Below are 27,294 nucleotides of genomic sequence, written 5' to 3'. Positions count from 1 at the left end.
GACGACAACTGCGTCGTTGTAACATAAAACAAACACTCTATTTGCATTTTAAACGAGTGGCTTTTAATTGCAGTAAAAATAAAGACAAAGAAAGGGCATCAATTGCATCTCTGAACAAAATTAATTGTTGTCAACTTTTAATAGGTTGAATCTAATGCCAATTCCAACCCAAGTTTGGCTACGAAAAGGTTCCTCCGCCACCCAGCATTCCCATTTTCAAAATGGTAAAACATCCTCGAAAGAGTTACCGAAGTACCCATTAAAGCACTCCAAGATAACAGTCATTTTTTACTAACATTGGTTCAATGATAATCAACAGACGAAATAGAATTATTCCAGTTCACTTTGTCCCTGTGAGGGTTCTGAAAACAGAGCATGTTAGTCACAGAGTTCCACAAGGATCTATCCTTGGACTCATATTATTATGGTCCAACAATCATCCTGACCACAAGATCAAATAGGAATAACATGATTGTTATTTAAAAAACTCCGTAAAGTGTAGGTCGGTTGTTTACAACACTCTTCCTATGCGTTATGTCAAATGGAGAAAATATTTATGTTCACTTATCAGGTAATTTCATCTCATATGACGGTTTTACATCATCCTTTTAACCATTATTTTAGAGCGTAAAAATATAAATAGAAGCGAAATTGGTGCATATTTGAATTTAACTCGATTCGGATTCTGATGACGGAGGTGCAGAACTCCTTTGAACCGGCTTTGCCTCCTTGCACAGCGTCTTCAAGCACTTGTCCAGCCTTTTGATGCAGAGCGCCACATCGTCACGGGAGATGCCCACGGCGGCTGCCGCGTTGAGGTACGGGCACGGGTAGGTTTCGGTGTGCGACATGAACCCTCGAAAGGTGTGCCCGCAGATGCTCTGCTCCTTGCCTAGCGCAACAACCCTGCAAAACAGTCACCCCCCCCCCGCCAATAATGGCGTTTTTCGTGTGCAATCGATAACCGAGAACTGCAAAGAAGCCCCAAAAGCAGCTCATTACAATTCTGCAGCCATGCGTGAACTGGCAGAAATTCTTTGGCTCATGACAAGGAAAGAAAATCAAGCAGCCAAGGGAGCGAGTGAAGACGCAATCTAATCTTATTGGAGCGAGAGGGGAGTCTAAATATTGGAGGCCATCCCGCTTACTTCGTACCTCCATCTCCCCGCTTTTTTTTTTCAACAATTCAACAATTGGCAAAAATCACTCCATGACTTGCCGATTGTTTTGCTCCATGTGTCTTCACTTGGTGCCTGCAGGGTTATTATTATTTTGGATTTTGATTCACTTTTATTTCATTTAATCTTATTTTACAAATTCAGTTTTAATTAGCATTGCGGATTTGTTCGCTTTGATTTTTTTGCAACTTAGTTTAGTTTTAGAATCAGATTTCTGTCTGTCCGTCCGTCCATCATTTATCCACATATCCATCCAGGTATGCATCTATGTGTATATATTTATTTGTTTATTTATTTATTCATTTGTATATGATTGAAATACTAAAATAACTGGAGTCGAAATGAACTCCCAGAGGTTAGCTATTAATTAATGTATTAATTGACAAAGACGAAAAACAGGATGTTTTTGATGCAGTCATCATTATTTCAATATATGTATATTTATTCAATATTTATGTATTCATTCATTCATTTGTCTATTTATTTATTTCTATTTATTGACGTATTTATGTTTATCTAGTTATTTATTCATATTAACTTGATATATATGTATAAATTCATTGATTTATATTTATCTATTTATTTGCATATGTATGTATTTATTCATTTATTTGTCAAGTACATGATTGAAATACTAAAATAACAGCAGTCGACATGAACTCCCAAAGGTTAGCTATTCATTAATATATTCATTAATAGTATTTATTACATTCATTAATATATTGTCGGATGGAGGACGCCGAAACAATGGTGATAAACAGGACATTTTTGCTGCATTTGTCATTATTTCAATATGTATTTATTCTTTTAAATATCATTTCTTGCTACGGTGTTTAGTATAGAACATATCGCGCCAAGACAAAAAGGCCATAGGGTACGGTTCGTACCTGGCTCCTGAAACTTGGCGAGTGAACAGCATGGCGCCCAGCTGAGTCGGCCCCTGGTCGCAGTCCGCCCGCAGCCTGTCGAGCGACATGGCTGACGCACCAGAAAAAACACAAATGTACATCAAACAGACCGGAAAGTGTGTTCGGAGGTGCTGCGCCGTAGAGGGCGTGCTCACCTAGCGAAATGGGGTTATGAGGGGTGTGAAGCAATCGCTCGCCGTGCACCAAAGCCAACTTCTTCAATTCCTCGGCCAGGAATGCGTAAATCTCCTGCAAGGAAGCACAAACTGTACGTGAGCATATGGAGCTTGGCTAGCAAAAAATAAAAATACATTTAAAAAAAGGACTACAAATAGCTATTTTGTGTTTGGGAGCCTTTTACTGAGCGGGTTGCTTGTTCTGTAGCCACAAAGGGACATAAGTCTTCTTGTGCCGGTCCCAAGCCCGGATAAATTCAGAGGGTTGTGTCAGGAAGGGCATCCGACGTAAAAGCTTGGCCAAAACAAACATGCGAATCAAACCTCTAAAGATGGAGGACACTGATTTGCTGTGGGGGAAAAGCTGTCAAGGGAAAAGCCGAAAGGAAAAGAAGAAGAAGAAGACTAGAAATAGCTCTTTTCACTGCCTTTATTGCTTTCCAAGCGATACTTCCGGCGTACAACCATTTGTGTAAAAAAAATAAAATAATAAAACTGATTTTTGAGAGCTTCTCATCTCAGGCATGATGCAATTTAAAACCTCAAGGAGAGTTTGCCTCATTATTTATGTACAATGCGGGGCAAGAGGCAGCATTAGTGAGCTTTAATGGTATTGGGTCACCAGAAGAAAAAAAAACCCTCCTCGATCCATGGATGACATTTTCGGGATTCATAAACAACATTGCATTTTTCCCCCCTTCTTTCGATTTTACCTTCCTTTCGATTAGAAGCTTCTTATAGCCGCTGGCTCCCAGTGTGAGAAGCGTGATGAGGAGATCGAGGGATGGCGATGCAGATGCTCGGCCTGGAGAAACAAAACGATAATGACATCATTCCATTTAATTTAAAAAAATATGACAATGTTTTTTGATAATGTTGCTCCTTCTGTATTGCCCGTCTTGACCACCTGGGGGCGGTAGAAACCATACAAATGAATATCCAGTATTGCTCATTGAGGCGTTCTGAAGCACCGGTTGGATTCTAGGTCCGACTGCAGTGGATCTTGTCCCTCAAGCAACTCAAATGGGAATCAGAATATGTCAATAACTCTGGACTTGTCAGTGCGGCACTAATATTTGTGGTTCTATGAGTGAGAGTCCTGTTATGTTTTCTTTCGACATATTGTTTACATTTTTGCTCAAAAAGACTTGCTTATGTTCGCATTCTATTACCAGGGCTGTTCGTCAAGCTGTTTTTCATTTCAGAAACAGTTGTCAAATGTTTTATCATGTGTGTGAGATGATTTTGCCAAAGTCACCTATTGGGGCAATTTGCTGTACGAACATCTTTAAACATCTTTTTGCATCGTTTTGTTTTTCTTGGACTTCCTGACACGTCATATCCTGCCCGCCTTTACATGACGTCACATCCGGTCCGTCTTTTATAAAGGCTCTCCACACACGTCTATCTCTCTCTCTCCGTCTCTCCTCAACCGACCTCACAATGTCCCTGCTGTGTAAAAGATATATTCTGTTCAACAACTGGCTTCCTGCTGATTTCACCATCCCACTTCTAACACCCTGAAGAGCGATGAACCAAGAACGAATGATCGCTTTTAACCTATCATCACCTAACATCAAAAACAAAAAAAAAAACAAATAAAACATTGACAGAAACCTGTGTGACAATGCGCTCACTCGACCTGGGTAAGTCTTGCTAATCTCCTGTATGAAGCCTTCGTCAAAACCGGCGATGACGGCGCCCCCAACTGGAAGCATGAAGTTTTTATCCAAGCTTTGGACAAAGGCGTCGATTCGTCCGACACGGGCGCCCTGGGGGAAAAAAAAACAAAAGTAGATATGAATAGATAGGTGGAGTTCATTTGGGTGACAGATGATGTACAGACCTGCTGGATGAGGTGCATGCACTTGGATGACTGCACTCCGTATGCATTGTTGACGATGTGGGGGATGTCATATTTTGCACAAAGGGTGGATAACTCCTCCAGCCTATCACCATTAACAAGGACAGAACATAGGAAAACAATTTCAATCAAAAGTTCCACCCACATAACCAGATGCCACTGTGGTCTTTAAGCCACGCGTCTTTTCATTGTCTAATCCAGCGATTTCCACACTTTGGGCCATTTACCGGTATGTGGTTCGTTTGGTACCGGGCCGTAGAGAAAGAATACATAACCTTCATGACTTCCATTTTATTCATTTCAGAATCAGTTTTGTTTTCCGTTTTGGAATCTGTAATGTTTTATTTTGAAAAATTACCGGATTGTCTGTTGACAATATGTCACTCTTGATGCACGTCATGGAGCGCTTCTAGGTTACGTGATAGGTTACTGATCAAGAATAAGTAGTTATCATATTTAAAAGTTTCATGCTGTTATATGCTTAGTCAACATGTGTGACTCGAATACACAATTGAAGCTACAGACAACCTGGGGTCAATCAGGTCAACAGACACAGCAAGTTAAACTGTCAGCTTCATCTAGGAGATCTGGCCTGGCACAGAATTTAGGACTTGGGAAACTCCTTGTCACAGAAGTAATTTAGGACTTCAAACTCCTTCACAGGAAGAGGCCATTAGCCAGGTTACAAATGTATCAGTTCATAGAAAACACAATGTTTTATTGCCTACAGCTCTTCGTGCTTAGAACTCAAGAGGTGTGGTATTCTAATAAAGAAAACTATGTTTTACTAATGGTTGTCCTTCAAAGGACAACCGACGTCACTTTTTTGTTTTTTAACTGACACCAGAAAAACGTTTTATAGCATCTAAAATACTCAAAACACGCAGTATGATATTTTTAGTCAAATGCAAAACACCAATAAAAATGACTTGGTGTCCAAAATCTGCAAAAAATTGAGCTGCGAATTGGGCATTTTCAGAAAGTCCCGCCCCCTTTCGTGACGTCACGCCAAGACGTCTTGCATTGCTTGTGAATAAAAACAATGGCTTCAGATTCGGAGAATATGCTTTCTTGTTACACATCCAGTTATGAATATGATTCAAATAGTCCTGATGAGGAAAGCATACATGTTTGCAATCGATTAAAGAACTTATTTGGGCCATTTTGAGGCAAACGGGCGGGGGGTAATGTCTCACCCAAGAAGAGGCAGAAAAATGGCGACCAGCTCCGGTGAGGAATGAATTAGCTCGTTTCCACAGGCTGATACTATCTTTCCATGGAGTTTGCCTCCCTCTGCTGGCGGCTTTTGGTAGTAAGACATGGTTTAAAAAAACAGTACAGCAAAATACATTGACGTGATGGAAAGACTCGACAATGGGTCTTTTTTACGGTGAGGAGGCGGTCCTTTTCTGACGTCACGTACGGACTCGTCACCAACTCAAAAACAAGACTTCCTGAATGTTCAGCGAGAGTCTTAAAACGTAAAATATAGCTATATGCGGTGGAATCTTATTAAAATACTCCCAGTAGAAGTCATTTGAAGCTATTTTACAAATTATGGACACAACTTGTCCATAATATATTTTACGTTTTAAGACTCGCGCTGAATATTCAGGAAGTTTTGTTTTCGAGTTGGTGACGATGCCTGAGGACGTCCCTGACCGAGAAAGCGACACACAATGCATTTTGGGTACTTTGTTTGGTCTGAAAACTTCGTGTTAATCCGTGTTGTTGGCAAAATTAGAAGGAAAACACACAAATAACGCGATGGTGAATCGTTGTGTGTTGCACCAAGACTACTATTTTATATTAGTTGACACAAATTCCCAGCAGACAAATCAGCCCATTTCCAACAGAGCTTGGGCGCCATCGTTTGCATTTTTTGGGACACTACATTGCTGTCATTTACGGCTCGAATTGATATGGGAGGACTCCTTTAATCGATTGCAAACATTTATGCTTTCCTCTTCAGAACTATTTGAATCATATTCATAACTGGATAAGTAACAAGAAAGCATCTTCTCCGAATCTGAAGCCATTGGTTTGATTCGAGAGCAAGGCGAAGACGTCCTGGCATGATGTCACAAACAAGGGGGCGGGACCTTCTGAAACTCGCAATTTCCGGGGTCATTTTGAAGTAGTTTTGGGACACTTTAACTCATTTTTATTTGTGTTTTACCTTTGACTAAAAATATCAGCCTGCGTGTTTTGGGTATTTTAGATGCTACAAAACGTTTTTCTGATGTCAGTTAGGAAACAAAAAAATGGTGTCAGTTGTCCTTGAAAGTCTCATTTTAAAGTCAGAATTTTGAGGTTAAAATCAGAATTCTGAGAGTATTCTCAGAATTCTCACAGTGAGAATTCTAATTTCAACGTGAGAATTCTGAGATTAAAGTGAGAATCTTGCCAACCTTTTGTTTTTCCTCTTTGTCCCTAATCCTCTTCCATACCATTAAAATATTGCCTGACATTGAACCGCTCCGTTGTAGATAAAAAAAGGTGGGGGCGGCTGGTCTAACCCAAACTTGAAATTGCATCGCAACATTGATGTGTTTGTATCACACAATGACTGAAGACCGAGGAAAGTGTTCGCCTTACCTGTCGGGCACTCGTGGCGCAAAGCACGACGTTGTGGAATGGACGCACAGGATACTCTCAGCTCCAAGTTTGTGGATTTTGCGTTCCACGGCAGCCACGTCAGTTCGTAACTCGTCGCCCTCCAGCACGTTTTCCACCACGACAGGCGCGAAGCCTGCAAGCGACACAAACGCGCATGAAAGGGTTATCAGACATAAGGGTGAGAGGTCTCGGGCGAGCGATGTCTCACCTGCTGTGATCATGGCCTTGAAACAGGACTTTTGGTCGATGCGTGGCCAGATGATGTAGCGGGCCATCGGCCGCCGTTGGCGCAGCGTCAGAAAGCACAGAGTTAGGCTCATGCCGGTCGCCATGGGAACCACAAAGCAGCTCTTCACGCTCCTCACACCTGTCGGAAACAAGAGTGTGGATGCAAGACAAATACAGTAAAGTCTCGTTATATCGATAGTCCCGGTTATATCGATACTATTTCTATGCACGCACGGAGAAAATTACATGCAAACAGGGTCGGATATATCGATAGTCCCGGTTATATCGATATTTTTTCGGACTCCCTTGAATATCGATATAACGAGACTTTACTGTATAATATCTACAAAACTTCAAAAATAATAACATTTTGAGTTAGTTTATCTAAAATTCAAATTTAATTATTGGATTGAATGTCTATGTGCTGTTCAGCAGTTTTAAATGGTAAACATTATGCAGTACAGCCCTTTGCAAATGGTGTAATAAAATACAGGAAAATTAAAACACGTGTCTTGATGATGATGAAATGATTTCGTTGGTTGCCTCAAACCTTTTGTAGTGAAGCTTTTAAACATGTGGATGAAATATTTTTCCACCGAGGATCACACACCTGCCATCTTTAGAATATCCAGCACAAGCGCGTTGGTCAGCTTATTCAGTAGACTTGACCCGGCAGCTTTTGGCTGAATGGCCGCGATGTCACCTGAGCGGCCAATACCGTGGATCAACCTGTGTGTTATAAACAACAATGGCGGCCAGTGAACGCAATGAGCTTCAATTGGCTTCAAGAATGTTTGCGAGTCGTGTAATGCTGGACCTGTAATGTCGTCTTGCCACCATGTTGGATGCCACACGGCCTTCCCGTTCGCCCACGCCGCAGTTGCCTAGAAAATTGTTACTGTCCATGATTGCCAGTTCGTTCAAGAAGAGCTCGATGGTAGCCTCGCTCCATCCTTCCTCTGGACACTTCCTCTGCAGAGGAATGAAACACGTTAAATGAGACGAGAAAAGAAAAGGGAAGGGACTGCAAATGATGACGTTACCTGCTCCAGCAATTGCCTGATGAGCTGCTCGTGGCTGCGGCGAGCTTCACTCGCCTGTCGGATGTAGGACGCCGAAACAATCTTCTCGCTCAGCGTGAAGTTTTCACTGTTCATCGCTAATCAATACACGTGACGTATTAAAAAAAATAATTCATGACCAAGCCCTGCCAAAAATCATTGACGTCCATCCAAGTTTATAATTGCATGTGTATAGCACAAGAGGGCAGCAGATCACCATAAAGCATGGGCATAACAAAAAAAAAAAAAGTCATTTTACACACATACACACTCACGCGCGCTCGCACACGCACCCCAAAATTCCCTCTGCCCCTTTTTATGAAGCAAAATTTGAACATAACCACCTCACTTAGATCTAGGAAGGCAACAAGATGAACCAAACGAATGTACGAAAACACATTTTATAAAGTAACAAATAAACGTGCACACGTTTAAAAACAATATTAATATTGTTACTTGATTATTTTCAAAACGATTGGGAAATTTTCATCAAATGGTGAGTAGTTTTACTTTATTTGAATGTTATTGTGCCGATTGTGGCGGGCACAAGGACCAGGCATCTCACCCAGCAGGTGCACAGGAAGGGGCGGGTTTATGTTACATGTATTTCACTGCATTTTCAGTTTGAGAGAGATCCACTTGTTAGCCGTTGGAATAAACACATGTCAAAGTTCAGTCTTCTGTGCTCCTTCCTCAACGGCTAAACGTTGACCATTTTACATTTGAGTTAGTGGAGTGAGTGTGGTTTACTTCCGGGTTGAGTCAACGCTGGCGCGTCTGGCTGCCGCTGCTCATCTGTAGAAAAACTTATCCTGTGACTATAAAGTGTCCTTGAGAGTATTGAATGACGCGTATAAATGAAATGTACGACTGTATTATTAGTATTTAGTTGCACGCGGTGCATTCAAGTACACCCAACAAAAGAGGACATCTCAAAATCATATGGAAAAAATAAGTAATTGGCGAGAATGAAAGCTAAAACATACATGCAATTTTCATTGACAGATTACATTTTCAGGTGGTGGAAAATAACTTTACATATTACAATATTTAAAAGCGCCAATCTTTTTAGTCTGTCACGCAGACTGTGCATTTTCACGTCGATCCTTTCAGCTACAAAGCAAAGCAACTTTTTAAATACGAACAAAATCAACAATACACCCAACAATAAAAAACAAACTCAACCCTCGCAGAATTTACTTCTTTTAAAATTCATTTAACAGAATCACCTTGATACGGTCCAGTCGCGGAAGCAAACACGGAAGCGGCTTGTCATGTGATAAGAACCACGTGATCAACGCTGCCCATTTCTTAAAGGGCTATCATATAATTTGACGTCAATCGACATTTGATATATTAATTTCAATTGTATGAACACAAAATTCGAAATCACGAATTCGAATCCCAATTATGTTAATTGTACGATACCGTAAACACATTGGAATATTCAAAAGTGCACCAGAAAATACATTGATGACAAAATTAAAAAAAATCGCTCTTTGTCCACTCAGGCTGCTTCGGTGATTCTGGACGAGAAAGACGGCAAGTTGTTGGCATAGCAGGTTTTCAAATGCAACAGCTATGCCAACATCTTGCCTTCCTTCCTTCCTGGATCAATTTTTGAATATTGCCAACATTTGGCATACAAGGTCCAGTTGTTCTTCGCCCGGGAGAGGCTCTGGAAGGAAAAATAATATTTGCAGCGCCAAATGTGAATGTGAAATACGTATTTGATTACAGTACTGTACTTGTACTTACCTGTTGAGATGTTTGACTCAAATGAGCCACCGTCATGGGTCCTGCCTGAAAGTGAGCCTTTTGGAAGAGCACGAGGAAGTTTGACGCTTCGAAATGATCAGTTTGTCACCGCCTACTTCTGTGCATTTGCAAAGCCGCACGACGGACTATTGTGCAGTATTTAAGGGCGGTCAGATCACAGAAGGAGGTGCATTCGTTTATTGGGTCTCCGTTAACTGTTATAGAAAAAGCTCAGAAGCCCTTGCCACAACCTGCAAAAAAACCCCACTCCAACTACGAATCAAAGCCTGACTGTGACTTCACCGTGGGGCATTTCCACCCTATACGATTTGCTGATGATGAGATTTGGTACATTCATGAATCACACAATGATTCAAAAAGCGTCTAACCAAAAAAGTGAGCAATATGCGAGGAAAGGTTCTTGCTCTCAATGAGCAGAAGAAAGAAACCGAGTCACGGTGTATACGTTTAGTCGTACATGCCTTTTGAACGAGAACTCAAGTGGGCATCACTCAAGTGACTATCCTTGATGCCATAATAACACTGCGTTCCTGACTCTTCCAACGCCGATGACTCACTTTCTTTTTAAGGTGTCGACTCGGCCACTCCCGGAATAAGCAGCATATATTTTTTGGGTCTGTTCTTGTTGAAAGGTTACCGCGAAAAAAGGAATCACAGCAGACAGGCCTTCACAACAATGACTGTCCTGTCCCTTGTTTTTAATTTTAAGTTGGATTTAGGTCAGAGTTCTTTGGTCGTCTCTTGGTCACACGGTCCTTTTTGTATTTCACAGACTATCCATTTCAGTAACGCACACGGGTGCACCAGCAGCTTGTGAGTCAGTCCAAGTCTGCTGAGGCCCCCTTTTTCATGACCATCCAAGCTGCCCCCTTCAAATAAAATCATGAGTCGACGAACACTAGCCTCTCTCTCATGAGACATTTTCTGCTGAGTCAATCCTGAGCACGCCCTATGACAGTGAACGAGCAAAGTCGACTCAATCGCCGACCGGCCCGTGCGCTGCTAACTTTTCCCACGAGAGCCTCCCACGATGACTAATCACTGGCACATCAAACAGTGAATGGGTTGACGTGTCATAAAATGAGAGGAAAATTCTCCAGACAAGCTTCTCACGTTTGACTGGGGACTCACATAATACAGAGGTCAAAGGAAATTGACCTTTTTTGTACAGAGCAACACATTTACTAATTTTTAATGACTTTGTAAGTCTCCAGTGTGGCTCGACAGTTCTATGGAAATGAGTTGGACAAAAAATAGATTCTCTCAAATACTGTATTGTAATTGTCTAGTTCAAAATGGCATGACTTTCACTCTTCAATTCATGTTATCGTTTTTAATTTTTTTTCCTTGAATTTGTTATATTTTCTCTGCTAATATTTATTTTCATAAGTTAAAAAAACGAACAAAAACTGGATCTCGCTTTCCCAATTAAATAAACGCTATCAGTCTCGTCTGTCGCTTGTTTATTTAAAATAGAGACGTGTCCAAATATGACCACAAGAAGGCGCAACCTTCCCACTGTTAACAACGGTGAAATAATTCAGTCAATTGCCACCAGCTCATAAAAAAATCCTATCCAAATGTTGGTCGAGTCATTTTCATACAAAAGCAAACCCCAATATCATCGTTGCATATTCGAATCAGATAAGCTTTATTTGCTTCATTATATACTTTGTGTTTGTACATAGAGACAAATGTGTTGTACATATATAGATTATATGGTTAATTTGTATCTATATATATGTATGTATATATGTACACGTGAAATCAATCTTCCATGATCACCCCCAAAAATAAAGACATTTCCAGTGCAAAACGTTGATTGGTGACTTGTGGCAATTAATTCACTTACCTTCATCAAGCACAATCAAAAGTCCTTTCGACGGCATCATTCAAGCAACGTGGCCGAAGAGCAACTTTGGAGTCCACCTTGAGTTGATTGCTTGGGCCTTCACACGCTTACAAATGATTGTCCAAACTCAAGCAAAATTAGCTAACACTATACAGTATATACTAAACAAGCGTTAGAGAGGCAGTTTGTGGATCTATCACTTTTTTTTGCAATTCAATATGTGAAAAAAATGTCAGCAGCTACAGCCCCATGTAGGTTTGCTCAACATGAGTATATATAAAAAAAAATATCCAAACCGGCTTTGCTTGTTTGAAACAAAAATAGATATTTACAAAGTAAAACCATGTTCTCTTTTTGAATTGAATGCATAAAAGTGTCGCGTTCCGTTGTACAGTCGGTGGGTAACCAGCCCAAAATAACTCGAACGCAGAAACTTTTTTTTTTTTTTGTTTTGTTTTGTTCTTGTGTTAGTCACGTAATCGCCACCAAGATGCTGTACAGAGAGTAGAGGTCAAAGGGTGTCAAAATGGAAATGCGGTTGGGTGCAGGGCAGACGCATGACACCACGTATATTGCTGTTTAATCCACATTCTCGTCGCACACATCGTGAATCGGAACTGTTTTGGCGCACGAGACAAATGAGTGGAGTTTATTGGTGTTCTAGCATAGCGCCCCTAGAGAAAGGGAGGGTCATTGCAGTGTTGAAAGTGCTGTTGACTATACTGTTGCGGTCACTTTTTTTCCTACGTCAACACTGCGTAATGGTTTAATGTTAGCATGTAACACGATGGAAAACATTTTGGTATATACGTTTAAATATTTTTTTACATTTTGGTATACGTTTAATGTTTGTAAAAAGCGGATTACTACTATTTGTCTTGAAGTGTCATTTTCTTTTCTTCTTCAACTGCGATTCAAGCCCAAGGCGCAACACGCTGACTAATCTATCAATTGTGACACGTTTACACCAAATGTATTATTTTGACTTCATTATGGAGAACCCAGTGGCTCCTTAAATACTCATGCTTTTCAATCCAGAAACCTTGTTTTTTTGTGGTAGTGTGAATGTGTTATCTACAATCCAAGGGAGCAGATTGTTCTGCTACAGTCCATCTTATGCTACTGCTAATTATTTCATGGAAAAGTGTTGAAATTGAAAAAAAAGAAAATCCTCTGAAAAGAGAGCTTGCGGTGAACAATGAAGTCTTGCGAAACTAGTCCGTCTGCTTTTAGTCTTGGTTTAAAAGAGTCTTCCATTTTGTTATCCGTATTTCTTGCGAATTCCCGACAGGAGAGGGCTTCATCGGTTAAACCAACAAGTTAATAGGAGGTGGTTCTCCTCAACCTGCCAGTCTCGATAAACCTGATCTAATAACACTAATGACATGCATAACGCTTTTGAGATTCTGTGCGCCTGTAATGCACCCTCTTATTAAAGAACACTGAAAATCCACTCATGCCAGACTAAGGATAGTGCCTCTTTTGGCATCTCCACTGCACATTTTCCTCACTCCACTTCCATCCGGCGTATTTTCTTGTTGTTGTTGGTCACTAAAGAGAAAAGCTGGGGGATGGACCTTAGGTAAGGGGTGTCTGGGCCCCTCCTTCAGACGGACACGGGACAGATGAGCACCCGGTCCTCCAGCATGACGCTGACCACCAGGAAGACGAAGTAGAGCATGAACATGATGAAGCCCAGCAGCTTGCTCATGCGCCACTTGCAGGCGGCGATGGAAATGATGACGAAGAGGAGCATGAGGAAGAGCAGCACGATGGCACAAAAAAGCCCGTTGGAGCTCACTGCCACCGGACTCAAGCCACTGAACAGCGACCACATCAGCCACGGGAACGGAAGCCTGTAAAAAAAAAAAAAAAACACACAGAGCGTGAGTCGAATCACGTCAGAGGGAAAAGTCATGACGTCTTTGGGTTATTTTTTTATCGCCTTTGCAGTCGGCATGTCGCAAATTAAATGGTCACTCTTTTAAAAAATAGTGAAAATAGGAGATAAAGTGTCCCCCTCCCTTCAGGTCAAGAACCTAGGTGTCATCCTCGATAGCTCACTATCTTTCCACTCCCATATAAATAACATAATTCGGTCTGCATATTTCCACCTCCGTAATATCAATCATCTCCTTCCATCTCTCACCCCTCGCACATTGCTGCTATCCTTATCCACACTCTCGTCACAGTCTCGTCACCTCCCGTATCGACAATTTTAACTCACTTTCCGTATCGACTATTGTAACTCACTTCTCTTCGGTGTCAATCAAAAAATTCTCCATAAACTCCAACTAGTCCAAAATTCCTCAGCCCAGATCATCACTAAAACCCCCTCCTTTCACCACATCACCCCTGTCCTCCAGCTTCACTGGCTCCCTATTAAACTTCAGATTGAATTCAAAATACTTATGTTTACATTCAAAGTCATCCATAACCTTGCCCTCCCCCTATCTGTCTGACCTGCTTCAAATTTCCATTCCCTCTCGGTCCTTCAGATCCTGATTCTCCCTTTACCTCTAAGTGCCTTCTGCCCATCTCACCACGACGGGGTGCAGAGCTTTCAGCCGCTCTGCTCCCAAACTCTGGAATTCACTTCCACCCAACATCCGTAATATTGACTCCATCTTACTTTCAAATCCCACCTCAAAATCCATCTGTTTAAAATTGCATTCATGGTTTAGTTCAATCAGCTATTTTATTATTGATCATTTTATTTATGGTTTTATTGTTCTGTGTATTGTTCTATTGATTGTGCGCTTGGAAATTAAAATGTATTTTATTAATATAATGTACATCTTGATAAATGAGGTCAATGATCTCAGGAAAAACTACTCTTCCGATCACGGAGCGGCACTTGTCAACAGCACACCAGAATTGATCACACATGATCAGAATTTTCATTCCGTTGGCTCATGCGGCTTCATTCCAATGGGTCTACGACACAGGTGTCAAAGTCAAGGCCTGGGGGCCAAATCTGGCCCGCCACATTTTATTCAGCCCGCGAAAGAAAATCAAACTCGTGAAATTCCATGATGGTTGCCAAAGGCCAAACCAAAATTTCAAATTGTTCCATGTCAACCACAATAACAATCATTATTTTTTAATTCAAATTTGCAAACTATTTATTTATTAATATGTTATGTGTTATGTAATATGTTGAGGGGATGAAACGTTCTAATGGCTTCCCCAAATTCATAATGGCCACCGAGAGGAAACCGTAACTACAACGTGGCCCGCAGCAAAATATTAGTTTGACACCCCTGGTCTACAAGTTACAAGCGCGTCTTTTAATGGGAATTCAAAGCATGCTGGTAATGCCTCAAAATGATTGTCAAGTTCGGTCACTGGAAATAGCTTGTGTTCAAATAAATACATTTGCATTGTTCAGTTACGATCTGAAAATGTTTCACAAGTGGTTCCGATTCTAAGGCGCAGGGTTCAAAACATCGGCGGACAATTACAATACAATACATTCCATATTGATTGATATTGCACTTTAACAACAGCTGAAGCTGTAACAAAGTCCTTAAAATGGACAACTATCATTTACAGGAAATAAAGCAGTCAGAAAGATAGTAGAAAGCACCAGGGAGGAAAATCAAGATCAAGTCAAATACAGTAAAGTCTCGTTATATCGATATTCTCGGGAGTCGGAAAAAATATCGATATAACCGGACTATCGATATATCCGATCCTGCGGCATGTAAATTTTCTCCTTGCGTTCATTGAAATTGTATCGTAATAAGCAGTACTATCGATATAACGAGACTTTATTGTACCAAAAAGTACAAGTGAGTTTTGAGACGGGTTTTTAAGATGGGCAGTGAAGTGGCTTGCCGAATGTTCAGTGGAAGGTCATTCCAGAGAGTGGGACCAGCAACAGAAAATATTCAATCCCCTCTGAGCCTCCATTTAGTTTTTGGCACAGCTAATAATGTCAGGTCAGCAGAACTGTCGCACGAAGGTGTGTATGGGTGGATGAGCTCGACGAGGTAAAGATGAACCAGGCCATTTAAAGATTTGAAAACAAATAATACGAATTCTAAAATGTATAGGGAGCCAGTGAAGGGATGCCAGAGTGGGAGTTATGTGCTCCCTCTTACGATTACCAGTGAAGAGGCGAGCAGCAGCATACTGAATTTTCGTCTCGTCGTCTATAAATGTGCCCTTATCACAAGAAGCCTACACGTTTGTACGAGGGCCCCAAATAGCAAAAGTGAATTTTGTACGATGCCCTACCCGACAGTAATGTCAAAGATGTTGGAGCCAACGGAGCTGGACACCGCCATGTCGCCGAGGCCCTTGCGTGCCACAATCACGCTGGTGATGAGGTCAGGGATGGACGTTCCAGCCGCTAATATAGTCAGACCCATAATCTCCTCTGTAATCCCGATGGTCTCTCCAACCTGCATAAAAAGATGGAGGGAGGGTGTATGAGAGGGGGGGTGGGGGGGAAGGGTGTCAGAGTAAATAAAGCCTCATCCGACGCTCTAGTTATGTTCTGCGTGACATTTGGGAGCTGCTCGATTGGCGTCACACAGGCGTGAGGCGAGATACCTGGTGGGCCCACCACACCATCAGGTAGGAAAAGGCGGCGATCCAGCAGATGGCGCCCAGAAAGGTGATAGGGAAGAATTTCTTGGACGACTGGAAAAAAGAAGGAGAGCATCATAAAAATGTCAAGCGAGGAGTATTCCCATGTGTCGAGAAAAGAGTGAGCCTACCGGTTTCCTGACGTCGGGCAATGTTAGCCAAAGCGGGAGGACGATGGGCATGATGAAGAGGTAGGTGAAGCGCTTGCGGCCGGTCTCGGGCCATGATAGGCTCAGAGGCTGGTCGTCTTCCTCCTCGTCTTCCGCCTGGAAGCCCGTAAACGGTCAATCAATTTCAGGCAGTGAAACATGGACTCTTATTGCGGTCGCTGCTATCTACATTGGACAATTTTGCACTCCGTTTTGACATTCCTCCGAGGATTATTTTATTTCCCACGGAGTTGGGAGGCACAAGTGGAAAAAACAGTCAGGGCCTGCAAAGCCTTCGCTGTTGGTCTAAAAAAAAATCTGAATCACTGACTGATGTTAATTATATGTCCATGAATTCTTATTCAATAATTCCAAATAGTCTTCAGCTTCCTTTCATTGCTTTTACTGTGTTGTGTTGCTTCCAGGTGTGTGTTTTCGTATTTAAGCATTTAACAAATCATATTCTGCCATCATTTGTTACCAGGGTCAGAATACCTGGATGCCTTCACAATCAGTTCTGTGGGCCCTGTCGCATAAAATAAGTGTTGATAAAACCGCTGCATGCTTTAACCAATCCGATTTTGAGTTGACGACACCAAGGCCTTATCGCAGGCCTTATTTCTTGGCTAAGGGTACCCTCTAGTGGACTTGTAGTAAGTCACAACACCCTTTTCATATGAGTCGTAGTCGCAGCTGTAGCTGCAGCAAGGTTGTATCATCAGCTGTTATTAAAGTGCAATCTACATCAATCTGTATTGTATTGTATTATCATAAAATTGCTATTAAGGGTTGGATTGATTTCGACGTAGCACTACCGAAGGCCGAGGTGTGAAATGCACGGCTCGCCACTGGTAAAAAACTAAAACTAAAATAAAACACAGAAACTGTCCAGTTTACTCGACCAAGTAAGCTAAAGTACGATTGCGAAGTACAACTGCTTTAAAACGATACCATTACGGCAATGTCGACACAGGTAGCTAATTGAATGTAGCCTAGCGACGCACCGTAGCACATAGCTAAACTCGAAGAGTTCTTCTCCTATTCAATCAAATGCTGACGTCAGCGTCCATGTCACTCAACAGGCCCTATGTCCAATGTCACAGTCTCTGCAGTTGGCAGCCCCCCCCCCCCACGCATAAATTGCACGGTGGTATTATAGCTCGCACCGGGAGGCTGCCATTGGTCTATTTATGATTGGATTTCATCGCCATGCGGGGGAGGGATGCTCCCTACTTGGCAAATGCCAGCCCCTCCCCCCTGCCCCCCCCATTTAAAAACAGACCAACGTTGTACCTGCTGCAAGGGAAACGCGACATTTGATCCGACTTTGATGAACGTGATTCATTTATATGACATTCGTCCACGCTGGGAATGTAGAGTTCGTCTTCAAAGATATTCACGCGGGGACATTATTTCAATCCCATAATCCACCGAGGACGCGCGGGGGATTCGTTGTGAGCTCCTCTAAAGACGGGATGAGTCAGAATTTCTCTGTCGTTTGCAAGCGGGAAGCTTTCGCTTTCTCATGAATATTCAAAAAGGGAATATTTGGATGCAGGAGGGGCTGATTTTAATAAAGAACTAAACAAGCGTGGGCGGGGAGGGGGAATAATTTGTTTAGCTTCCGGGATACTGCAACGCAAATTTACAACTCGACCACTACTTTCTCCTTCCTTTCCTTAACGCAAAGAATGAAAAATTGGTGTGATAGCACACGGAGCTCTTGGTGTCTTCCTGCATCACACAGACAGGTGCGCCGTGGGACGCATTGCTGAAAATAGCCACAAACGCCCCCCCAACCCCCTTGCACCCCTGATGCTTTGGCACTGGACACCAGAAAAATGATCTGCCTTGAAGGGCAATAAAGGACAAATGACAAAAAAAAAAAAAAACAAAAAAAACTGGACTCATACATTGTAAATAGCACAGCCAGCTTATGTAGAGTAAATACAGTACCTTATTTTCCGGTGTATAAGGTGCAACCCCGATAAGTGGTGTATTTTAAAGCTTTGTTCATATATAAGGCGCAACTTCAATGAATGGAAAGGGTTTTCCAAATATAAGGCACACCACATTATAAGGTGCTACAAAATGGATTCGGTGGCTGCTGACAGTAGTTGCGAGACCTGTTGTTGCTCAATATTACTTCACATATAACGCACACCTGCACAGAACGCGCAGGGTCATCTTTTGAAGAAAATCAAGGCTTTTTGGTGGGCCTTTATACTGTATATTTTATACTTTGCCCGATGTACAGTTCTTTTCTTCTGAACCATTTTCGTGCAATTGTACAGTTCAGTTTTTCTAACATATTTTTTGTTGATGCAATACTTTGTTTTTTTTTCGGCTCCCATCCCCTTTCAATTTTTCAACAGGGTAATTTGTGTTCCTCCCATTTTTTTCTGGTCTCAGAAGGAAAATATTACAGGAGGTGGTGGACTTGTTTCTTACCGCTTGGCCTTCTTGTCCCGCTGTGCCATTCATGGGCGGGGTCACCTCCACCTGCACGCTGGAACTGTTTGGCAGGTTCTTCTCTGCGCGGGCAAGAAAAAGATTTTGTGATGAAAGCACTTTCTCACCGGTATTCTAAAATGCAAAAGCCCTAAGTGCCTCTGTTGTGGCTTTCATCAACGACCGCCTTCCCAAATAGGGGAAAAAAAAAGGACATTTCCAGCCGAAATCAGCACTGCGCTACGATACTTAGCACGCAATCAAGAGGCTAACACACTAATGCGTCGCCGTTAACATAATTCGGCCTCACTTTGATTGCGCTGCACAAAGAGGCAATGAAAGCGATTCTCGCCCGCTGACTCCTCCGCCTCCGTCCTTCCTTTCAAGTGACACTTGCTCACATTAGCGGCCGGCTCGTCTCTATCGTGTGCTAAACGGTGCTTGCGCAATCCATTTGCCGCGTCTTGATCATGTCGCCGCGCCGTGTGCCCGCTATTTAGGTTCTCCCACGCCCGAAAAGCCATTCGAGGGGGACAATAGGGGACGTTGACGAGATGGGGAAAGTGACCATTTCCGACAGTGGTAGACCGTCAGGGCCTGCAAGGCGTTCTCTGCCGGCCTAAAAATATGTGAAACACAGACTGATGTGAATTATATTCTGTCCATAAATTCTTATTAATTAATTCCAAATTGACTTTCAGGTTCCTTTCATTACTTTTCCCCTGTTGCGCTACTTCCAGATGTGTGTTTTCATATTTAAGCATTGAACTAAACACATTTCAGCCATCATTTGTTACCAGGGTCAGAAATCTACCCGGACTCCTTCACAATCATTCTGCAGGCCCTGGAGCATCAATGTCGAAGAAAGTGTTGCTTTAACCAATCAGATTTTGAGTTGGCAACGCAAGAGGTCAGAGTTTTTGCAACTGCTCTGATCACTAGCCACTAGTGACAAGAGCAACACTGTATCGGTAGCGGGCTGCATAAGCAAATACATAGTTGCATTGATTTAAAAGCGGTTTTGTCAACCCACAATTGTTGAAGGAGGAGAATAAATGGATTTGGTTGCAGATTTACTGTGAAAGCCATTTTCAAGACAGACTTTTCAAGAAATGTTGGACATCATTAAGAAAGGTCGGACTAGCAAAAATATCAAATGATATTGCAATTTTATGACGTTATTATTGATGCTTTGCCATCCTTCGCCAATCATCTTCTCTACAGTGTGAAAGAGTGACTTCTGACCCCATATCATGAATCCACACATTCATGGTAAAAACTTGAATGGTGTAATGACAATACAGTAAAGTCTCGTTATATCGATATTCTCGGGAGTGGGAAAAAATATCGATATAACCGGACTATGGATATATCCGATCCTGCGGGCATGTAATTTTCTCCTTGAGTACATAGAAATAGTATCGTAATAAGCAGTAATATCGATATAACTGATATCGATATAACCGATATCGATATAACGAGACTTTACTGTAGTTGTTTCCTGGCTAATGGTACCCTCTAGTGCAGCGGTCCCCAACCCCCGGGCCGCGGACCGGTACCGGTCCGTGGGTCATTTGGTACCGGGCCGCGCAGAAAGAATAAATAATTTACATTAAATGAAAAATGAAAAATTACCAGATCACATCCGTCTACGACTTACTCTTGACGCATGTCAAAACGCTTGTCTAAGTCACGTGACACATACCGCTAAAATTAGCCCACTGTAACCTAGTAAAATAAATAAAAAAACAAACGTCTTATTTTGTTGTATTTATCCGCCGGTCCTTGAAAATATTGTCTGACATGAAACTGGTCCGTGGCGCAAAAAAGGTTGGGGACCACTGCTCTAGTGGACGTGTAGTAAATCACAGCACACTTTTTCACAGTCGCAGCTGTGGATTGATTAAGACGTAGCACTACGGAAGGCCTTCGATGAAATCCACCGCCTGCCACTGTAAATTGGACACTTTTACTCCAGTCATCAAAAATTGTGAACGTTTACTGGAACGCAACTGTTTATTTTTGTCGGGGTGAATTGAAGTGTGAATTCAAGGTTGTCACCTTGACCAGCCGGGGTGTACCGGTTTTTTTCGGGCAGTGCGTCATGAGATATTTTTTTTCAGAATGACAGATAAAAGTTACAAAACATCACCGGAAGGAAAACTGCGGTTGTCTTACCTGAACGGCTTGCGACGCCGTTGGCCTTCTCGCTGTCCTCCACTTGGCATTTCTTTTTAGCAATCTTGTGAAGAATGGAGGCTTTTTCTCGGAATTTCCCTGTGCAGGAAAAAAAAACAAATCAAAACAGAGCAGCAGACGCGTTGTTCAAAAAAACAAAGCACACAATGGCAGCCGCTGACTCGGGTTTTCTTCTTCTGTTGGCGATATGGCGCCTGTGACAAAAGTGATGATCCCGCGCGTTGTTGTCCTTGTGTTTGGGATCTGGAGGTCAGCCGGCTCATTTTGCTTTCTTATTAGCGGGTCACAAGCTAACGGGAGATGCGAGAGCTCAGTCAAGCGTCTGTGTAAGCTCTCAGTCTTTCTTCAGCTGTCATCTGTACTTCTTTGAAGGTGTCGGACGTTTCGCTTCTTATCCAAGAGGCTTCGTCAACGAACTAAAATCTTCTGCTGGTAGTTTTGGCTATCTATCTATCTATCTATCTATCTATCTATCTATCTATCTATCTATCTATATATATATATATATATATATATATATCTATATATCTATCTATCTATATATATATATATATATATATATATATATATATATATATATATATCAGACCACACAGATGACGGCTGAAGAAACCTTTTCATCAAAGCTCAGTCAAGCGAAACTCAAATGGGGGGGGGGGGTGACGACTTTTAGCGAGTCACATTGTAGCGAGCGACGGCAAACCCTATGACAACACGGAGGCACTCAATGGCGCTATACTCGGACTCTGATTAGCGTTCGTATGTGAGATTTAGTGATTTAGCAACAACAAATCACGCCGAATCATTCAAACGACAAACCCCAATGACGCATTTGAGCAAATGACAGCACATGGATCGCTGTGGTCGATTTCGCTAAATAAAAAAAGAATGCTAGCATCACGCAAAGGCTAAATGACGTCAATCGTGGAAGTCAATTAAAAGGTCACGACCTTGGCGTGCCCACCAGACCACACGCGGGTTTCCCTGCCGGCATGAAAATACCCACATATCGCCGTCATCCTTTGCAGCCTTCCTCTAAGTACGAAACAAACTTTTTGAGAATATCAGGACGCCGTGCGTGGCCTGCCTTCAAGCAATTAGCCTTTTTGGCAATCAATGCCTTTTTCATTTTTTGGAGGGTGAGCGTGCGGGTGATGTGTTGCTGTCAATATCAATTTGCGCTTGGCCAACCGTGTCGGCGTTTGTCTGTGACCTTCCGGCAAAATCGTTAGGCGCCACCAGCAGCATCTGTCTCATCCCAATCATCGCACAGACGCACGCCATCTATCATGTCTGCGGCTGAGCTGCAACAACAACTACACTTCACACTCTGGCCTTGACGTGAAAACATTTTTCTCATTGTGAAACTCTCGGTTTGAAAGTTTCAACACGTTCATCCCGTCAAAGATGTTACATTGAGGAAATATGTTTACGGCGAGGGCCATTTAACAGAATTGCGCCATCTACGTGAACACTGAGAGAAAGAGAGAGAAAAAAAAAACGTTTTTAATAGCTTCAAGTCGTCACTGTTGTGATGCTCAGTGTTTTTTTCCCTTGACACAAGCTCTGACTCTTATGAAAGCACCTTGTGGATGACTCACTCCAACCGGGAAAATTTAGCCACGCAGGCTCCCGCATCGCCGCCGAAGGTGCGAATGGAAGCTCTGGAAAGGATTGGTTGATTTTTCAGTGAAAGAATGAAAAAAAAGAAGAAAAGCTTCTGTCGCAAAGGGCGGATGACTGCGCCATGTTTTCTTTTATTTTTAAACCAGCATGCCTCCCTCTTTGATGAGCATTTCAAAATAAGATACGAGAAACATGGAGAGACTCAAGATGCGACAGAAGCACTGCACAGATTGTGAAAAAAAAATGATCATGACAAGACGAAAATAGAACATGGCCGCCACGATTTGCACTTTGGTTGTGAAATCTTAAGAGAACAAAACAAAAGCAAAGTGCTGCGGTGGTGTCACCGGGAAAACAAGACCCGAGAGCAATTAAAAAAAAGAGAGAAGAAAGGTGAGGTACCGCTCATTGTGGCAATGGAGGGGCCAGGGAAAAATAAAAAAAAAGGATGCCACAAAGAAGTGAAAATTTTCAGGCCTTACCTTCCTCAGTCATTGAGTGATAATATTTTAGTTTCCCATAAGTCCCAAGCTCTACAAGCACACAGCAAAAGACAGGGAAGGGGTCAGGGCAACGGACACACAGAAAAAAGGAAAAGAGTGAGGAACACCACTGCCCACATGAACACACACAAATAAAGGAGATCCAAGTCCTCCTCTGCAGTAGTGCCAAGCTGCAACAAAAACATTCAACTTGCCCAAAAACGCTGCTTTGAGGACGACGCGTCTACATAGTGAGCGAGAAATCTGGAGGTAAGCGTGCAAAAAAAAAAAAAACAACAAAAAAAAAACACAAGTGCTCTCCATTTCATTTTACAGCAGATGCAGGTCAAATGTGGCCTTCTGCAGTGGGCTTCAGATGCCTTAAATTCAGTCACAATCGATACAAACTGAAACGAGCGAGGATTCTGCTCATACAGTGACGACACCTGCTTATGACTCAACATTTGTCGTTCATTCAGGCTTCGAGACTGGAATCCCGCGCTCAATGTGAGCCTTGCCCGCATCGCTGCCAGACGATCGGGCCTTCAAGAACCGGGATGGCCTCAAGCTGGTCTTGGAGCGATTGAGGGGTTATTAAACTGCAATCACTGCACTCGCCCATTAGAAGAGAGGGAGGGGGGGGGGAGAGAGAGAGAGACTAGGGGAGGGGGGTTGTTGTTTACCAGGAGCCCTCTCGTCCTTGCGGAATGCCCTCTAAACCTCTGCTGAGCCATTTGACTGAGTGCATGCTCACCCGGAGTGGGAGCTTCAGTCTGAAGCAAAAAAAAAGCTTTCAGCATCGATTCTTTCCCTTGCTCAGTATAAAGAAGGCCGCCTGTATGTGCAATGTATGGTTCTCTATGTACACGATGCCTAAATGCAACAGCGAGATGGGCTTATAAAGACCAGGGAGGACCTGAACGCTTTTTCCATAAGCTAGCGGGGTTGTTTTAGTTGAGGAAAATGAAAGCTATCACAACAACTGGAAAAAAAGAGGAAACTACTTTGTATGTTTAAAATAATTCACGACTTTGTCCAGTGGATAGGATCACCTGGACTTCAAAGTTGTTTTTCTAAGTTAATATTTTTTTTTTCTTGCAACCACCTCAGAAAATAAAATGATCTATTTAGTGTACAAAAAAGGGAGTCGTTTTTGACATTTTGCAATAAAGCATAAAATATTTAAAATAAATAAATAAATAAATAAATAAATAAATAAATGAATAAACAAATAAATAAATAAATCTAATACTAAAGGCAAGCCTTTGGGTAAAAATAAAATGAATAAAACCAAACATATTTTTATTACATTACATTTTTCTTGCAACCACTTGATAAAATAACAAAAAACATGTTTTTGTTCATTTAAGTGGTTCTGAAAATGAATTAACATCAGCTTGAAAAAAAAACACTCAAAATGAAATAAAACTATTAAGTATAATAACCACCATAGCTGGACACCTTTCTCTGTACACATATGCATTTGTTGTTGTTGTTTTTTGGTGGGATGGGGGTTGCGGTTGGGGGGGTGTCCACCATAGCGAGGTCATCGGGTTTCTCAGCACTTTACGCCCACTTTAGCCTAGTCAATCTGCGATCATGCAGATTTGCACTGCCGAGGAGAGACAATTAACACATTTGGGGAATGGAGAGAGAAAAAAATACACAAAGGTGTGGGGGAGCGAAGCTCTGCTCCAACGCCAAAGGTGGTTGGACGCAGATTAAGCATGCATGCAAACAATGAGGCGAGGTCATCTTTAATCCCCTGTCAGGTTGATTGATTAGAAATCCTGAGGAAGGTCAGCCATCTGGCCAGGACATGAACTCCATTGATGCCCACTGACTGACTGCTAATAATCAACAAGATGAGAGAGAGAGAGAGAGAGAGAGAGAGAGAGAGAGAGAGAGAGAGAGAGAGAGAGAGAGAGAGAGAGAGAGAGAGAGAGTGCTCACTAGTTAGCAGGCTAAATATGCTTCAGAAAGAGGGAGACAAAGAGAAAGAAAAAGAGAGAGAAAAGTGAAAAAGAGAGAAAGAGCGCGAGCTAGTTAGAAGGCTAAATGTGGTCGTGCTAGCTAGTTGGCAGGCTAAATATGCTACGGAGAGAGAGAGAGAGAGAGAGAGAGAGAGAGAGAGAGAGAGAGAGAGAGAGAGAGAGAGAAAGAGTGAGAGAGGGAGAGAGAAAGAGAGAAAACACTAGTAAATTAGCAGGCTAAATTTGCTCGAGAGAGAGAGGGAGAGCGAGAGCGAGAGCGAGAGAGAGAGAGAGAGAGAGAGAGAGAGAGAGAGAAGAGAGAGAGAGAGAGAGAGAGAGAGAGAGAGAGAGAGAGAGCGAGCGAGCGAGCGAGAGAGAGAGAGAGAGAGAGAGAGAGAGAGAGAGAGAGAGAGAGAGAGAGAGAGAGAGAGAGAGAGAGAGCAAGAGAGAGAAATCTATAGCTAGTTAGCGGGCTAAATGTGATCAAGAGAGTGCTAACTAGTTAGCAGGCTAAATATGATAGAGAGAGAGCTAGAGAGAGAGAAAGAGAGAGACAGGGCTAATTAGTTAGCAGGCTATATTTGCTAGAGAGAGAGAGCTAGCAAGTTAGTAGGCTAAATATGGTAGAGATAGAGAGAGAGAGAGGATGGTCTCAGTGGGGGCATGGGATAAATAAGTCCAGGGAGAGGAAATGACATCACAGAACAGGATGGAAATGTACGCTTGACCTACGAAAAAGTCAGCAGTGCGTATAGGAGGGACACATCGGGACACGTCGAGAATCATCCCCAGGTTAGCATTAGAATGACGGAAAAGCAAGGGGAATGACATGTGGTGGAGGTGGGGGGGGGTGGGGGGGTGACAGAAAGAAGATCAACTCACCAGAGTCTGCAAATTCTGAGGGGGACAGTCGAGGAAAGCCGCGGAGAGACAAAAACACATAAGATCAATCCGAGCCATGTGATTTTGTTTCAATTCAACCCGCAGGTGAAACTGAACATTCCAAATTGTTGGAGGTGCGATTCATTCATCTCGTGTACGCGATTGGTCTGATATTTTCATCAGGTGATGTCAAATATGGCACACGTTTCACGTTGAAAAGGAAGTGCAATCAGAACATGGAACACATGCAAAGAGTGAAACACGAACCAGTTGAAAAGCAACCGCAGACTTCCTATTTGCCTCCGACAACTTATTTTCAGAACCGCCCATAAAATATACATGGACCCCCCCCAGCCACCTACCACGTGCGCTCCACTTAAGAGCCCTGGTGTGTGCGAGGATGCGTTGCACCTGCTCAACTCACCGCATCGTGCTTTTACAACATCGGGAAAAGCATCGCCGGAAACAAAAACGGCGTGTATGTCCGTCATTGGATTCTCAGTTCTCCTGTTACAAGCCATTTCTCATTAGAAGCAACTACAGTAATCCTCATTTGTCACTATTAAAGGGGACCAGGACCACTTGCGATAGACGAAAATCCGCAAAATAGAGTTATATAATAAGACTGGGGGGGGGGGGGGGTCTGGATGGGGCTGATAAGATGCACAGCCAATCCACCTGGCGGTAAACTATGAGGTATCGTGCTGTCATAGGGTGACGTTAGCGTTGCAAACCAACCAAGCTACATTCATGTACAAAAGAGTCTGAGTTTTCCCTGGGGGAAAAAAAAAGATTAGCAAAACGCAAATTAGCAAGGGATCTCTGTATCCATTTCGAGCATGTGAAGCAGACTTAGTATTTATTATTTATTTATGTATTATTATTTTTAATCGCCCAGACAGATTGATGGAAATACTTTGGGATGCAATGTACAAATTGATACACGCTAATGGCCACTTGAAAGCCCATCTCGGCGTGGTGTGCGAATCTCCGCTGAGCCGACTCACTCGCTTCTCAAAGAAGGCTTTTGAGAGAATATTTCTCAAGACAAACATATTTTATTTATTGATTGATTTATTGTTTTTGGGTGGTACGGATGATTTGTGGGATAAAATCCCCAAAAATGGACAATCTCACCTTCACTTAAAGGGTCCAAGGTGTGAATCATGAGCTGGAAAATGCTGTTCCTCATCAAGCTGTTGTGCAAGGAGGCCGAGCTGCCCCCCCTCTGAAGACGGGGTCGGGCCTGCGAGGAGACGGGAAACGGCGTT

General features: G+C 42.5%; 2 protein-coding genes across 6 annotated transcripts in view; both read right to left on the bottom strand.

Moving 5' to 3' along the window:
- Nucleotides 1–46: 46 nt before the first annotated feature.
- sepsecs (Sep (O-phosphoserine) tRNA:Sec (selenocysteine) tRNA synthase) lies at nt 47–9,565 on the bottom strand. Its single transcript, XM_088990392.1, has 12 exons — nt 9,264–9,565; nt 8,017–8,132; nt 7,791–7,945; nt 7,584–7,702; nt 6,954–7,112; nt 6,725–6,878; nt 4,109–4,211; nt 3,905–4,034; nt 2,976–3,067; nt 2,242–2,335; nt 2,066–2,156; nt 47–906 (listed from the first exon to the last, which is right to left on the bottom strand). Exons 2-12 carry the CDS (start codon nt 8,128–8,130, stop codon nt 669–671), a joined length of 1,449 nt encoding a protein of 482 aa, XP_088846518.1. The 5' UTR covers nt 8,131–8,132; nt 9,264–9,565; the 3' UTR covers nt 47–668.
- A 1,882-nt stretch (nt 9,566–11,447) lies between these two features.
- Nucleotides 11,448–27,294, bottom strand: part of slc24a2a (solute carrier family 24 member 2a) — a 28,528-nt gene continuing 12,681 nt past the window's right edge. For 3 of the 5 annotated variants that reach the window (XM_088990388.1, XM_088990389.1, XM_088990387.1), the window contains 9 exons: nt 27,161–27,269; nt 26,024–26,038; nt 23,169–23,219; nt 21,040–21,138; nt 18,862–18,944; nt 16,393–16,527; nt 16,226–16,315; nt 15,908–16,074; nt 11,448–13,521 (listed from right to left, as the gene is read on the bottom strand). In XM_088990388.1, coding sequence (XP_088846514.1) covers nt 13,272–13,521; nt 15,908–16,074; nt 16,226–16,315; nt 16,393–16,527; nt 18,862–18,944; nt 21,040–21,138; nt 23,169–23,219; nt 26,024–26,038; nt 27,161–27,269 — 999 coding nt within the window. In that variant the 3' untranslated portion in view covers nt 11,448–13,271. The remainder of the gene's footprint in view (nt 13,522–15,907; nt 16,075–16,225; nt 16,316–16,392; nt 16,528–18,861; nt 18,945–21,039; nt 21,139–23,168; nt 23,220–26,023; nt 26,039–27,160; nt 27,270–27,294) is intronic. The other 2 variants (XM_088990391.1, XM_088990390.1) reach the window with 1 other exon arrangement.

The sequence above is a fragment of the Hippocampus bargibanti genome, linkage group LG02 (genome assembly GCF_051943395.1).
Source record: "Hippocampus bargibanti isolate YZ-2025 linkage group LG02, ASM5194339v1, whole genome shotgun sequence".
Taxonomy (NCBI): Eukaryota; Metazoa; Chordata; class Actinopteri; order Syngnathiformes; family Syngnathidae; genus Hippocampus; species Hippocampus bargibanti.
The sequence above is the reverse complement of the archived record's forward strand: the minus strand, read 5'-3'. Positions and strand labels throughout refer to the sequence as shown.